The sequence below is a fragment of the Bombus terrestris genome, chromosome 9 (genome assembly GCF_910591885.1).
Source record: "Bombus terrestris chromosome 9, iyBomTerr1.2, whole genome shotgun sequence".
Lineage (NCBI taxonomy): Eukaryota > Metazoa > Arthropoda > Insecta > Hymenoptera > Apidae > Bombus > Bombus terrestris.
In genome coordinates, this window is record NC_063277.1 from 10,615,086 (window position 1) to 10,632,804 (window position 17,719).

Below are 17,719 nucleotides of genomic sequence, written 5' to 3' on the forward strand. Positions count from 1 at the left end.
ATGTCCTATACAAACATTTACAGATTGTTCACGATTTATATCCAACGTTTTGCTCAACCAACACGATTAAATAAACATATTTATATTTAAGCGCATTTCCTATAGTTTCCGCGATCAGTAAGAACTACAAAATGCTCTTATGACATAATAACGTGAGCTTTAAACATTTCGCGTGTCGGTCATGCCGATGTAAAGGCATTACATTCGCGATCTAGGCACAGCGTTCCACGAGTTACTAAACACGCCATACTATCGTTAATGCTGTTATGCATGCGGTATTATTTTATTTGCATGATCTTACGTACACTGACTCATCATTTCGGCACAGACAACTTAGTAAGTCGTGAATTTATTCTTTCCCATGTCCATTGATTTGCAAGCAGCATTACTAGAATGTCTATTACTCGTCGAAGATCTAATGCATTTCTTATTCTAAAACAATAATGTTCCTTTATATTGGAAAGGAAAAAATTTTAACTTGGAAATACGGTGATGCTACGTGCTTCCTTGGGAAGTAAGAAAATGGCCGGAGAAATTTAGAAGTAACTTGAAAACAACGAGTTAGCTAGTTAAAAAGAACTTAGAAACTGAGCGTAGAAAGCATGAAGTTGGAGATAAAATTAAGTGAACGTAGACGGTTGCAATACAAGTTTAATTAAAAAGCAACAATGTTTATACTGACTTTAGTTTTATTTAAGTATACTTCTTGCTTTCGAGATACAGATGATTTAATCTAAAGCTGGAAGCTATATTATTATTAGAAATAAATCACGTTTAATTAATCAGACAACCAATTCGAAGAAAAAAATATTCGGACACTTTTTATTACTGATTTGAAACGCAATGAAATATTTAAATTTACTTAGAATAGAGAATTTAGAGAAAATACACCTGTATAATAGCAAATATATTTTTAATCTGTTTAATAATATATTTCATTTTATTCTGATAGGTAGAGAAGATCACTAGTTCATTTTTATTTTTAAGAATGATTATTTGGAAATAGTACCGCACAGTCGACAACTAGAAAAATTTCAATATGAAGCAGATAAAATCAAAGTCGAAGGATGTCAATTTAAGATGTCATCTTTGAAAGACACGTCTGGCTATTGTTAAAAATAATTTCATATTTAAAATAGAAATGATAAATATGGAAAAGAACCAACAAAGTACCGAAGAAACGATTTATTAATTCATCTGTAAACTTTGATGAAGGGTTGTAAAGGGAGTTACCTGAAGGGGCTCGAGCCTAAGTACCTATAAACCAAATAACGAATTTAGCATAAAGTATATTAATGTTCGAAATGAAATTAACGCCAAGGTGTATTAATGAAATAAGTGAAAATTTGGAAGGAACGATATTCATAATGGATTTTAAGGAAGAATTTCTCTTATAACGAAGCAACGAACCAGAGTATACGTTATTCTGGACTGTACGTAAAGTGGTATAGCAATTTAATAAAATATAAGTAATCTCATTTACCCTAACCACTGTACAGAAAGTTCTATCCTATCCCATTAAAAATAATTCCAAGCATTCTGTGTACAGTGTATTTTAATAATAACCTGACTATTCCTGTGGTTTTGTACTTTATACCATTAACAATTTCTCTAGCTCTATTTTTTTGTCATTGTCAATAAATTACTCTTCATTCTGGATACCTGATAAAATTAGAAAGTTATCTATCTACCGATGAACAAAAATACCTATTTTCCGAAAGCAGTCCTTTTTTTCCTGTCTATATTTCTATTTTCACTGACATTTTCAATTACAGAAACGAACAAACGAAAGCTGAAAAGGTAAACTGTACGTAAAACACATTCCAACTTTACAAGACGAAACGTTTCACTGTGCGTTAACTTGCAAGCCTTGCATGGCTAATTAGCTTAATAAAAAACCTACGCCTCGTCTTGACGTACTCTGCAAAATTTATTCATAAGAAAAAGCATCGGGCCGCTTAACCGCCAAGTAACTTAGTCGAAGTTGAGTAGAGAGGATTTGTGCGAAAATCTTGGAGCGACCCTCGTGCTACCTTCTCGAACGTGTAACGATCCTCTTTCCGAAAACAACGAGCTTGCGTTCCCCCGAGTTTAACAAGATTGTCGCGTGCACATTGGTGCAAGGCACGTGGTTCGGTACGAGTGTGTTCTCGCGGTCGGATCCTCGAGACGCGGCGGGTTCGGGCATCGACGCCAAAAGCTGCAAGGATCGATTTCAATTTAGCGGCCGTTTAAGCGTGCACGCTCGTGGCTAACGAGCTTTCGAAAGTCGTAGATAGCCGACAAGTTGGCCTACACGGACGGCCGCGGCTCGGAACCACCCTTCGGAACTTACCGCAGTCGGCCGGCAAGCATCGCGAGCACACGTGTAACACGACACCGATAACTCCCTCTACATACCTATAGAATGTAGTAGGTAAGTGCACTAATATACAGGGTGTGATAATTATTTAGTATAGTATACAGTTAATCGATTTATATGACTCACAAGTATAGTGGCTGCAAAAAGAATTGCCATCACGTTGTATTTATTATAGCATTTATGCGTCGATTAATTAAGTCTAAGCATATTATATGCTTCGTACTATTTTTAGTGATACTTTCGTACGACCATAAATGTTTAGTACCATGGCAATGAGATGTAGAGCCTGATAAAAGAAAAACTCTGTATTGAGAAGGTAGGTTATTATAATAATTACTAATGAGAATTAATAATTCTTCCGAGTGTACGTTAGATCAGGTGAAATAATTCGTAGTTCTGCGGGAGGAAATTCCAATGACATATAAACAGTATTTTGCTACTGCTTTGACTTTTTATCTCTGAGCACGGGAGTAAAGATAATATTCATAGGTAGGTTCATAGCGGTCGTTGAATGTACGCGGAGACACAAATGAGTTCATAGCGCTTATTGAATGTACGCGGGCACAGAAATGGCTTCATGGCGCTCAAAGGGTTAATCAATTAACGAACATACGCCTGATATAGGAGACATCTTGCTTCAGTTGCTTGATAGGACTTGAGAATTTTTATTTTACCGAGCTGTTGAACATCGCATAGTTTGTGATCTCTGTGGATTTGAAGAACCATCAAAGAGCTGTGTTAATTCAAATATGGAATCTGATTGATATGTTAACATTTGGCTTGTTTTAATCATTGATCTTTATGAATTCAGGCTTATATATCTTATGACGTTTCATCTACTAAAACATGTATGTGTAATATGTACTTTATGGAAGATGTCATTGATAGAATAGAAGAAGATTGTTGCGTTAAAAGCTCGAATTTAGGTCTGAAGATAAGCTACATTTAAAAATATCGATTTTTATATTTTGTTGATTCTTACAATCATAGAATTTGTTTTATGAAAATGAAGCATTTTACGCTTTAGTACTATAGATATTATTCTCAAAAAGATATAAAAAAGACTGATAAAGCAATGCTTGATTTACAATCAAATGCATTCGAGTTATTTAATTATAAATTTCAAACGAGAAGTTTATTTGATTATGACAGAAGGGAGTGTATAGTAACAATATAGAAAAGTATTACCATATTACTAGTAATGTAACTTCTAAGCTATAAAACATTGCACAGAACGAAAGTAGAGCATTATACGCTTCATGCTATTTAGGTATCATATGCTTGGCAGATTACTGCTCGAGATATACTACTTACGCTGTCGCGAAAGGCGATGCTCACACTTATCCCAAATAAAGGAATATTAAATTTAACCGCTGAAGTCCTCTTGCAAGAAGGAAAAAGCCAGCACAATATCTCAATCACAAAAATTTAATCGTCACATTTATTTGTTCCATTAAAATTGTCAACTTGTTCTTATGAAATTATTATATAATTCCATAAACTCCAGTTATGGATCGCAGTAGATACAGTCAAAGTATCGGTACGTCTATTAATATGCAAAATTAATAAATAAAAAGGAACAAATCACAAATATGTTCTCCAATTTATAAAGTACATGTTTCACTAAATACTTAATTGGCGGTCAATAAATTTTTATCGAAGTTTCGTATGTTTCCTAAAACAATAAGACCAAAAAATTATTTTTAGGATCTTCATTAGAGAAGTCACGAAACTTATACTACAAAGTTCCTTTTTGCGGTTTCCGATTCATAATGAATGGCCAATGAATTAATTCTAAACCTATTCAACTATTCCGACGCCACTCTAAAAACTCTACTCTTCTAAAGGATCGTGTTGTTACTTTGTAAATCGAGCAATTTGCGAAGAAAAATTCCGTGTCTCGGTCAATTTCATAGACCGCCCATGTGTGCTTATTAAAATAGAACACCCTGTACATATGTACGTAGTTTAGTACATAGATACACCGCACGATCTTGTGGTAGCGGGCATTGTTAACGTCTAGAAAGGATAAGAGCACCGTGGAAGGTGGCCAGGGACTGTTTTACTGCTTTTCCAGCAGCGATGGCGACGGCGAGTCAATGGTATGGCGTGCAGTTCTCCCCGCAAAGATTAGAAAGAACCGTGTATGCAGCTGAGGAACAGATTTACGTTCGGCAGGTAGATTGCACATTATGGTCGACATTTTCTACGGGCACGGTTTCCGTATGGCTGGAAGCTCCTCTTTCTCTCTCCCTTTCTTTTTCTTCTTCGACACTCCTCTCGAAAGCGATTTGTTCTTTAGTACCACCGAATGAGATATTATGGCGATTGCCACTGCTCTGTATTCTCCTAAATTTTCGTAGATTCCCTCACATTCTCCTACGTTTCCAATGATATTCACATTTTTAAGTTTGATTCATACGTTAGTTTTTTGGTAGACAAATTGATCAGTTCCACTTTTTGTCAATTTCTTAATTCTGTTGTCTGAATATACGGATTTATATGCAAATTTATATTTTTCAGAATATAATTAGAAAAGTGGAACCTTGGTAGAAAGTTGCTTTACCTGTCAGATATTATAAAAAGCGCTATACCTTGAATATTTTATATAATTTTGTGTATCATGTACATTGTATACAATTTTACATCTACTGTAATTAAAATTTCGACAAACATATATATCATAGTTCAATTGTTACACAAGGCGATTTTAACACGTGGCGAGTAGTTTCCAAGCAAACAAAGCATATTATTTCTCCAGCAGTGGATTCTCGTGATCCTTTGTGAATTCTTCGTTGTTGACTCTCGTAAATGAATTCATTACGTCTATCGATTACGATATACAAATTCAGTATCCATATAGATATTCCAGTGTGCAGAGAATTTAATTATATGTATATAATCTGTGCTCTACGCTGGACAAATTTTATACTCACGAGATACTGAATTGTTCGGAAAGTTCGCGGTGTTTCTGACAGCCGATACATTCAATTACGTACGTGATACGATTGAAAAAGGATTATTCATTATGAACTTCTGTCAAATAATAAAATGTTGAATTTGGTTAAACGTTGAATAAATAATTATTAAAAAACAAGATCGATCAAGAAAAATGTGATTTTTAACGAGACGATCAGTATGGAATGTTGCACAATTTAAGAATAGTGATGCGTTTAACAATTTAACCATTGGTTAATCTTTGTAATTTTCATAGAGCTCCTTAATTTCAGCAAAAGATCAAATCTTCATTTTACTAGAAATGTTTTTTCTTATATTATCCTCATATTTCTAAATGTTAATAACTAATCTTGAGTATTTATATAAGCAACACTAAAGAGGAATTGCACGACACACAATAAGCATTCACCATAATTAAGAATGTTTCGTCAAAGATTTTTCAAAGCTAGGATAATCACAGTCACATAAAGCAAGATTCAGCGCATTATAATATTTCATTTGTGTGTTTTTAATTTGAGAAGTTAATGCCGCGAAATCTTCTTTCGAGATTACGATTTCCCTTTGAAGTCTGCGCCGATCTGCTATACTGATGAAAAGAAAATTAGTACGATACGCGAACACACAAAAGAGAGGAGAAAGAATTGATAATATGGGAAATATAAAACCAGCCTTTTATTCGCATAAAATCTTTCCATCATGCTACAGAACATTTAAAAAATATCATTGTACAGGCACGCGTTTCGAAAATCTTTTTCACAACTCGAATTCGAGGGCGCATTTACTTATAATTATCTGAATATAAAATACTCGGTTTATTAACATTCGTCAGAGTGTCTCTCGATAACAGTCCACCGCGAAAGGAACTAACGGACGTCTAAACTTTCGAGAAACCGAAGAACATAGTAACGTATGTTACATGTGTATGAATGTATTTTGATTATCATTGATCTGGCTAACAGCGAAGATTTGGCGATTCAAAGTTTTCAAGCCTTCTCCTCCTGACTGTACTTTCAAACGAACAGAACGGAGATTACTTTCAGTTGAACGATTACGAAAAGTATTTGCACATATTTATATTCTACTATCGATCAACCATTTCACAACTTTTGCCTCTAAATCTCTCACTTAAGTCTGTTCGATTTTTAAGTTAAAACTGTTACATTATTACATTACGATAGCTTATTTGACAAATATTGTATCATCAAGTAGCATAACCATTCTTGTCTTCAGGAGGAAGAGAGGGAAGTAATCAAATTTTCTGGCAATTACAAAACTAAGACCCACCGTTAAATAATTTAACCCAAACTGTTACAATTCGTATACGACTCGATAATTACGGTTAGAAATTGCTGTATAAAAAATGAGAAATATGAAAATAACGAACAATGAGAAATTCAGAAGTAACAAACTATTCAAAAACAAATTGTTTCTCTGTCTTCAAGATTTCTGGTATTTCTAGTATCAGATACAGCAAATTTATATTCTTAGCTTCTTCTAAGAAATAAATATTAATAGTTACGTTACGTGTGATGCTTAAAGTGTGAGATTCACCCTGTTATATTCGACAACCACGCTATAGTAGAATTAATAGTTCCGTTTGTTTCTTCATTTTAACCGCGTATTTAAATAACTATTTAAATATTAAAACAATAATGGTGTGCAAACACTTTCTCCATCTAATATGACTTAAAAACAATCACAAGGCTCCATTCCATAAAATTATGCTTTTCATTGGGTAACAAAATGTCGACAGTGCTCTGCACCGCGCGTCAAGCAAATCTTTTACAAAACGTCGCCTGGATGATATTGGGATGAAAGGAATTGGACGCGAGGCAAGGCAGCGTAGCGTCGGCAACTTTTTCGGACAACCGCGTGGGTCGAATGGAAAATTCGAGCAGCTTCGAATAAGGTTCGATGCCGAAGGAAGCAGCCTTCGAGGCATCGTGTACGTGTATGATGCGAGTATATGTGCGGGACAGATCTTTTTCTTCCATTCTTCTCGTTCTCGCCTTCGTTGCTCGACTGGCTACCTTGAACGAACGGTTCGTGTTGCCTGACCGATGGACAACCAGTCACACGATGTTACTGTTAGCGTGCACCCGAGTAACGGCCGACCAGAAACACGTAACATTCGTCACAAACGCGAACAGGTTTCGTCGAACTCGGCAGGGCTGTGGTGTTGTCGCTACAGGCATGACAAAAGATTTTGCCGCAGTTTCGACAATGGTGCTGCAACAGACGCAAATTAATTCGAATTAGATGAGAGAATAGCAAAGAAAGAAGGTTGTCGTCCAAACTTTTGAGTGATAAAATCGATGAAGATGTAGAATGACAGTTTGCAAGCTTTCAGATGCTTGGTGTGTATAGAGATAATTTATTTATGGGGATAGTTACGAATTATTATCTTGTTACGTTAATAATAATCATTATTAAGTAAAATTGGTATTTCTTGATAACATGTGTTACAAAGAAATTTTTTTTTTGCTATTTTGATTTTACACAATTGAATTAATATTAGGTATTAATTATTAATATTAGTAAGTAATATAAATTAAAAATCACGAAATTGAAAAGAAAGACTTTCATAATAATTTATATGAAACACGTAATATGTATGTGAAGTTTTAGTTTTATGTAATGTAAAAATGGAAATTATTTATTTACACATATGGCGCATTAAAATACCTAAGTTGCTCATGATCTATGATTAATCGATTATTATTAAACATTATATATTTCAAAGCAAGATGATCGAACTTTGCAAGAATAAACAATTCGCTCCACAGCCAGTTTGGTCTATTTCAAACTTACTCTTTCCCGATAAAATGAAACTTTCTTATTAGTTTTTGAATCAGTTCAATTTGTTCCCTTTACTAGGATATCGTGATCAGGCAGAAATTTTGCTAAAATAAAAGTAAGAATGAGGTTCGAGTCCTGAAACTGACTTGAGACAAAATTGACCTAGATCTTATTTGGTATTCTGCACGGTTACTAGTTTCAAAATACATCATTGCCACCTAAGGTCTGTCCTCTGTTTAATCGTATTCGACGATATTTATGCTTCAGCTTATTTCATTAAATTAAATGCCTGAATCTCGTTTCGGCGGCCTCAGTAGTCGATATCAACGATATCCACTTAAATTTGAAAATACTTTATTTTCTCTTGGTCTTGATTTTTTACTTTAACAAATATTAATTTAATTTTAATAAATGTCATTTAATGTTTAATTTTCGTTGGATCTACTTCAATTCCCGTGATCATAAATACGTACTACTTCCTGACTTTTGATGGATACGAAGCGCTGCGTTAAAAATGAAATAAATAAATTATCCTGTTCAGCTCCAATTACATTTAGTTAAAAGATTTAAGACCGTGAAAACGATCATTATCAGGCTGATCTCCTCTTATTTCCAATAAACAAATTTAGGAGTTCAGAAGGAAAATAGAACGAATGAAAAGACCCTTAATTTATGAAAACCGTGGATAAAGCTTCGATAGAAAAATCTAGCTCAAATTTCTCTCTCCGATTACCATCTAACAGAAAATAATTAGATCTACTTATATTATAATTAAAGAAGAGTTCATTAAAAATTTCAAGTACTAGAACACTTTTCTATATACACTCACATTATGGCTTGGAAGATTATAAGAATATTTAGTCTTATGGTAAATATCGATTTTGTGTATCATTCCCTAGACTCACACTTCTGCCTAGAAGCCTTAAAACAGTAATTATATTTGCAGCAAGATTGAAAGGAATCATGAATGAACTATGTTACAATATATAGTTTATATTTATATTTATACTATAATTGTAACTTATATAATATACGTATAATAATAATTATACGTATATTAATAATTTTATGAAAAAATGTATAAAATATAAAATTCATAGTCTGCGCTAAACGTTAATTCATTTTTATTAAAAATAGGAGATACGCAACAGTTGTGAGCAAAAATGTATGCCATTGTTTGGAAAAATGTTTCGTAGATTTATACTGTTCTTCGTGCTATGTTCTCAACAACCACTTTTGGTTTATGGTCTTTGAATATCATTTGATATTCCTGTTCATTAGACATTCAGTACAACCATTCGTTATAATTTCGATGTTCATTGGATCAAGTTGCCCAATATTACAATATGTAATTTGATCAGCAACCAGTCGTGTGAAAATCACATAACATTGTGGTAAACTGAGAACTTATACCTCCAATTGTATGACTGTGAAAATAAAAAAGAAATCCGTGTAATTTTTTATCGCGAAGCGTAACATTTCATTTGACATTTAAATGAAATCTTTTTCAGTAAAAATATTAATTAACTAAAACGTACGAAGTTGCACGTCGGAGGAATATGAATATTCTGTCAATCAGAGTATATATTCAGGAACGTCGGAGAGGTATAAAAATAAAAACGGAGAAATCCAGCGTCCAGGAAATTCTTGCAACCGATAGTAATTCTCTAATTGTACGTAATTACTAAAGTAGAACATCTGGCACGCAAAGGTAGTTGAGAATCAGAACTGTGCATTAATTGCTTAATATGAAACAGACAACAGTGTTTCAAATTATGAATAATTCGTTTGGTCCAATTAATACACGGTACGTTCTCCCCGTGTTCCTCGTTTACTATCCAATTCCTCGTTGCGATAAATTTGTTTGCTCGCTCGCGAAGGAATAAAAATCTCGAGCAGCAGTTCTTTTATAATTCGCTATTGGTAAATCAGATTGCCTGTTTTATCGTTCCCACGAGTTGTTTCGAAAATCAAACAAATTTGCTAATAAATAATGATTTCGAATTTATAATTCACACAAAAGACAAGATAGCTTTATTTAGTCCGTTTCTCCTATTCATCAATTTTTCTCTTTTAATTGTTCTGTTTTCTTCAGTTAAAATGTCCTATCTAGCGTTTCCTTCATTTTCAAGGTATGTATGCTGAAATATTTGAAGTTCCCCGTGTTTTTTACCTTGCAAATAAAGTTATATTATAGAGGCTGTTATATTAAGATTTTGAATTGAAGGAAGAAGAACAAAGATGGCACAAAAGAAAATAAAGAAATGGTAGATAGAATGTTTTAACTATTGAAATATTCTTCTATATTTCCATGGAAATATACATGGTACACGAATTTAGTCGAATATAATTTTATACACATTTTCACTGTTGTTAATAAGATTTTGTAAAATATTAAGAAGCTTTTAGTCATTAATTTGCAGAATTTACATCGTATCAGTATTATCAACCATTGATGATTTAAGGATCAAAAACATTACATTTCATCCACTCTCGTATATATCGCAAGAAAAAATCAATTTTTAATTCCATTATCTCTAACGTATAAATAATAAATATATTGGTGCTTTCATAAAGCAATAACGAAAATTAATGGCGACGCAAGAACCCAGTTGAATCGAAAATTTCGAAACTCGACGAAAATAAAATTACACGATTTAATCACATTTTTGCTACTCATCACGGTGCGATGCTACGATCAAACATTTTCACATACATATATTATACAAATGAACGGCATGGGTCAAGCGAACGTATGATAATCTACATCGAGATCCATCAAGCCAAATGAGTTCAATCTCGAATCGTGTCCCAAAATTCGGTCGATGAAGCTTAAAAAAAATGGATCGTTTTGGATTTTTAACAACGATGCAACCACGACCAAAATTAGGCATTAAAGGAACGATCATTATTACAAGGATCCACAATCTACCTATATTTCCTTCGGATGGCAACAAAGCAGGTTGTTGAAAAAATTTTCAACGTAGTCTGCATGGTCGAAGCCAAAGAGCCATGCAACACGGTTCGCAGTTGCGGATTACGTTCCGTGAAAGTCGAAAAAAGTTCACGGGCTTGCACCTGAAGCTGGCACACGAACAACAGAATTTTTTTCGCCCGATGTACTAGGAACCCTATTGTCCCTGTGTCAATTTCAGGGAAAAGTACGTTTAATCTTGTAAAATATCATTTTCTCCTATTTTTTCCCTGCTAGTCTGTACATGTTGCGTTCACAATAATGTTGAATGGGATAGGAAGAAAAATCTCATTATGTTATATTATATTATAGTATATCCGCTACGTATTTTTAAATGAAGAAGCGATTGAGATAAAATAGTGCATTGAATAGGGGTGGAAATTTTCCTGTTTTTATTTGAGATATTTGTATAACGTCCTTGCCTTTTTCTGTAAAATTTTTGTATAGTCGTACATGATTTTAGATAATCCAAATTTATGGAAACGATGTTGTATTACATTTCCTTTAAAAGTTATAACTTTCTGTAGATAAATTTAATTGATAACAAAATTTATATAAAATGAAATATATTTCATATTAGATTATGATTTCGAACAATTTGAAATTTGCCAATGTAACTAATTAATTTACTTCTAACGTTAATTATATTAATTTAAAATTCTTCATTATGTCCAATTTTCTTATTTAGAATTTGTTTGTCGTATTAAATTTGTTTGGAAAAGAAATGTTCATGCATTTCTTTGTAAACTTGGCAAAAAATCTATTTCATTTGTTATTTGTAAAGAATTTGTAAATACTGATATTTTCTGGCATCAGACACTTCCAACTAATTACAGCTATGTATATTGATACATCATTATAATGTTAGTGGCAAACAGAAAATTACAAATCAAAGTATCGAAATTCATTTGTTTCTGTCTCGTGTAATGATATGCAGAATAGCGAATAATATCCATATAATAATTGTTAATATTACATATTGGCGGTAATGATGATCAATTACTAAACCTTCTGTCATTATTATTACTGAATTATTATTCACAAACTTCTGAGAATAATTACGGGAATCAAATGTATTTAAAGCTTCTTCTATACCTGAATACTGATCAGGTGTAATCTGCAAACTCTGACTAGAAAGTAATATTTAAAACGTACGAAACAATGGGACAAAATTTATTTAAAGAGTTGGAGTAAAAGTCAAGAAATAATATATGAAATATTAAATCAGTATCGGACTAAATATTAAAATATTAAGTGACATTAAAATATAAATGTTCTTAGTTTGAAATACCAAGTTAACCAATAAGTAAAATAAATAATAGTATTTATTTTATATTATCATACGTATATCGCTAATCTTACAAAACCAATACAATTTTAATGGCATTTTTACTTGAAACAATTACACTTCATTAAAATACGTGTGTCTATGTTTATGCGTTTTAAATATGGGAAAAGCATATGACTTTTATGTATATAGGTATATTTACACATAAAAAGATGTATACTCTTCAACAATATAAAAAATACTTAAAAATATTTTTGAGATTATTCTATTACATCAATGTCTACATCCAGTCATTTAAATTCTACTTCTCTGATTGCGGTCTGTAAAAAGAAATATATATACGTACATAAATTATTAAATGTCAATTTTATCCAATAATTATTTCCTCCGCAGCACAGTTTCCACTCCAACCAGTATCCACAAATTTAAAGCCTCATAACTCGAAACGAGGAATTTCCCGATACGAGGTAAGCGACGAGTACGAAATCGAGGGAAGTAACAAACGTAACTTTCTCGCTCGTAAATTTCATTTCTTAGCGGAGCATGAAAACGAACGTCATCAAGTACGCATCGAGGGGTAAGAATAAGAAACAGTGGAAGATTTGCAAATGGTAAGGATAAAAAGGGATCGAAGGAGAAACGAGGAAAGGAAGTTTATGACGTCTATGTACGTTCAGGTCTAGGTGATGCTTCTCCTCTTGCTATCCGGCTTCTCCATTACCTCGGTGGTCTTTATTTTCAAGCCATTACCAACGGTCTATTATAATAATGCGGAATTCGTCGTCTGAAAAGGAAAAAGAGAGCCGAGGCGGCGGGATCTGGCGCGACCACCACTCTAAATTTTACATCTAAATTGAATCCCTTAAGTAAGATGACGGTGGTCCGGTATTCGTTCGTTCAACGTTGGTTGCCAGTTATTACCGAGGAACTAAGAGGCCGAATAATATCACCCCGATAACCGATTTCCACACCAAGTTAATTATTGAACCGTCCCATCAATATGACTTACGAGAGAAACCTACGAACCTAGATTGGTCAGAGCACGACTTTCGTCGACTATGGACCTGCCTCCAGTTCATCTGATCTCCTTCGCGATAGATACCTACTTATAGATACTTTCCAGCAGGAATAAATCAGCTTGCAGATCGAATGTGAAAGATATCGTGAAATGATCTATCACGGAGCTTTCTCTACCTTTTGGTTTTGATAATTTGAAATTAGTGATATTAAATGAGCATTAACTTTTTGATCCGTTATTGTGGTGCCTATTTAGACATTGTAAGGAAGTAATTGTAATTTATGTAATTTGTATAAATTAGTTTATCGTAGTTCGATATCAAACTAATAGACATTAAGCGAAGAATGTGTTTCATCGAGAGAACAATCAACATTCCCTGAAATAATTCAGAATTGCAATAAGATTATTCTACATACATGCTCATATGTATATCCATGGGTGTAATTCTAAGATAAGATCATGTAGTAAGAAATACATATAACTCACTTTTCCGACGTACGGATTAAGATATAAGATTGGCGTTTCAAAATCGAAATAAAATGTTGGTGACAAATAAAATGCATATGTAAGAATATATTTAGTAACAGAGATAAAAGAGATCAAATACAAGTATAATATTTTCATAATTGTTTACGATCAAGAAATATAATGGAAAACATGTTAAATGATATTTTCCATCTTTTATGGATAAGCGATTTTAAAATTCGTATAATATTAGTTATATTCACGTTCTTGAGATGTTATGTGATTTTACTTAGTTTAGATGTTTTATTTCATTTTTTGTTATTAATATTTCTACAGATATTAATTTTAAACTATATTTTTGCTCGCAATTGTAAGAATAGACCCGAAAATGTTGTCTGAAGATTAAAAAACACTTTTTGATTTTAGCTATTACATTCCAGCTATAAATTTCATCAATAAATTAATTTAACAAATCGTTAAAACTAAAATTTCTCTCCACGGTCATACACTGATTCTGTGTAATGTTACGTAAAATAGAAAGGAAAAGAGATAAGGAAGGAAAACAGGGAGAAAGATACAATTTGGACTGTACTAGTGGCATCATCAGGTCTGTGGTTCAGACACAGGGAGGTCAGGTCAAAGATCGTATTTGCACGAGCGGGATGATTAGACGAGGACTCGTGAGAATACTCTGTTGGTGTGAATCCCAGCGGTGGCAAATATAGAAGAATCGCCACAATTTCGATACAAAGTTGACTTGCCTGATCATAAGCACTTTGAGTAGTTTCTTCTAATATTTAGGACATGATAACATTACTTACAATTCTATCATTTATCCTTGAACGAAAGATATTTTTATTATAGAATGTTTATTTCTAAACTTTTATTTGCAATACTAATAGTAAGTTATAACTTGTGACTTGTAAAATATCGTTAATAATATCAGCTTAATTCTACAAGATTTGATCACGTTGATGTATGATACGTTGCTCAGAAAAATTAGAGGATCAGTAGATTTAGCTGTATAATATCAGACAGTAGATTACCATTGAGATATTATCAATTATTAATGAAATTTAATTTTTAATGATTAATTGAAATTCTGTCGATTCAATTCATTTATACAAATGCGAGTTCTTATATAACGGGAACGAAAGATAATATTGTAGATAGTGGACAAAATTGGCGAACTCCTATTACTTGAATTTCAGTCTAAATTAGAATATCCAGGAGGAAATAATTTAATATTTAATTTAATAATAAATAATTTAATAATAAACAGAAGGCAACATTTAATAAATGAGGCAGATGCCTATTTTGATTATACGTTATATTGCCTTATTTTGCTTTAATTACGTTGATATGAATGTGAAACCGCATAAACAACATTACTAAATCTACTAAAATAACATTAATCCAACTGTACAAGATGGGATTATCAGGAACGTCACCTTTCTGTATATTCAACATCTCGACCATATCTTAATGGGATCAATTTGTCATATTTGTAGCTTAGCACTCGGATCAAACATGAGGCTGTCACTCGATATGGTTAATCACCTTTGTGTTATTGAAACAACAGATTCCGGGGAGGCGAACAGGTAGAAGGGGAAGCTGCAATGCGAACTGATAAACGATGAAAACAACCCACCACCATCTGGTTGTTTCGACTTCGCACCACGAAACCTATCTCGGTCATTTTCCATGCGATCGCGTGAACGAACCAACGATTTTTTCCTGCGGAGGATCGTTAACCTAATTGGACGTATCTTATTGCTTCCAACTGTTTTCCAGTACGGAAACAGAGATATTCGTGCATCGAGAAACAGGAAACGAGCGTTCGTTACGAAGTTTATGTTAAATCTTAATAATCATCACCGGCGCCGCTATAATTTCTCGGTGGATTATCTGAATTCCAAATTTAAAAGAGAAGATTTATGTTGCTCAATTACGATTAATATCTGTACAGTTATGTATTTGCGATTCGGGGAAATGATACGCAATTCGTGTTCTAGAAAATTTGTTTTATTCCGGAATTCATTTTAGTTTGTTATACTTGTATATATTCTGAAATTATTTTATTTGTTTAAATGTGTCCCGAAATAAGGATTACTAACCAACTCTTTGACGTTGCAATAATGTTTATTAAGAGATTATCAAGTATGCAAGCGGTAGATATGTTTGATTTTTGATAAATCTGATCTTAGATGTTATGTCTTCTTTATAAGAGATGTGTGTTTATTATTGATATTATACTATATAAAAAAAGTTTTCTACGAGCTTAAAAGGAAATTCATTTCTCTATTACAAATAATTTTCTTATTTCTTTATTATCTTTCGTGTTTTTCTTCATTGAATGGAAAGAGAACAATTAATTATGCAGAATAGAAAATGAGCACTTCTAGTACGTGTACTCAATTTGACGAGAATTATTTGTGAATGGAAAAAAATTAATACCTTATTCCATTTATAATAACAAAAGGGTAATCGTTCAAGAAATATTTATTGCACATCAAATGGTCATACCACGTATTTCATTTAATTTTAAAACAAATAAAATGATTATCTCTGAAATGATTTTTCAGGAAGCACTTTGTAATAATCTGTTTGATTCAGAAATATATCCCGCAACTATTTCCATAAACAAAATGATATTTACTCTAGATAAAAGATTTGTAATCTTTCTTCACGAAACTTCAATTTAATTAATTTAATTATAATCAAATTAAATTATAAGTCCAAAAACATTTCTTATGAAACTAGTACAATTGAATAAAGATTCGGTATATTCAAATTAGAAACATTATAACTTTTTGCATATTTAATTAATATTACGATGCCAATATTCCCAAAATTCTGGTATTTTAAATATTCTATCAGAAAATGATATATCCGTTGTACTAAACATACAGGAATAGAACGACCTGCTTTCAAGATAAGACAAGATTAAGGATAGGTAATTTAATACGTCTATTTCTAGAAATATTCATATAAATAAAAATTGTTATTACTTCAATTATGTTACGAAATCTATATAAGAAGTTCGAGGTGTTTCAATTATTAACATCTGTGCTCGAATCGATATCATCGATGATGCAAAGATATGTCGCCATTTTGGCGTTGCAAACGATGCTATCCCCTTATTCCATTTTGCAATTTATGCATTCTAACATCTGCTTGCTGCAACGCATGTGCATCGACGATAGTTACACGATCGATTATATTAGACTGAACGATTAAACGTAAAAATATTCCATTCAGGAATATCAAACGTATAGAGAAATTTGTTGTAAACCACTATTTAATAAAATATATGTAAAAGAAATTAATAAAGCTTGTTTGAATCTACATGTAAACGTTTTTTTTTTTTCTTTTTTTTTTATTAACGAGAGAAAAAGAATATTGAATGCAATTCACAAACAATAACTTGACAAACCAGGATAATACAACAGCTTCACAGAAGAGCAACAATTCTGCTAACCCATTAAGCATTGAATAGAAAAATAATCCATAAAAGCTGCGTAATCGTACTATTGTTCCTAAAAAAATCATAGTGCTATAAATATTTCAATCTCTTCAAACTTCATAAATATTAACCAAATCCTCTTCATGGCTACAATATTAAAAAAAAAAAAAAAAAAGAAAACAGAATTCAGTAATTCAAATGGACTGCAAAGAAATGGCAAATGAAATGTTGCGTCTGCGTTCTTTACGTCCTTCGTTGCACGAGTTTGCATATACGAAATACATAAGCCTTCTTTCGCTTCGGTTTTCCCAGGAAGCCGTCTTTCGAAAGCCATGCGGAAGGTTCAAATCATCGGTGGCCAACCGACAGCTCTTGTCCACCTGCGCGGC

The 17,719-nt window shown here is 32.6% G+C and overlaps 1 protein-coding gene across 4 annotated transcripts in view; it reads right to left on the minus strand.

Moving 5' to 3' along the window:
* Nucleotides 1-5,977: 5,977 nt before the first annotated feature.
* The window catches only part of LOC100648326 (protein RUFY3), a 30,280-nt gene continuing 18,538 nt past the window's right edge, over nt 5,978-17,719 (minus strand). For all 4 annotated transcript variants that reach the window (XM_012311789.3, XM_048408608.1, XM_012311790.3 and 1 more), the window contains one exon: nt 5,978-7,549. In XM_012311789.3, the coding sequence (XP_012167179.1) occupies nt 7,409-7,549 (141 nt within the window). In that variant the 3' untranslated portion in view covers nt 5,978-7,408. The remainder of the gene's footprint in view (nt 7,550-17,719) is intronic.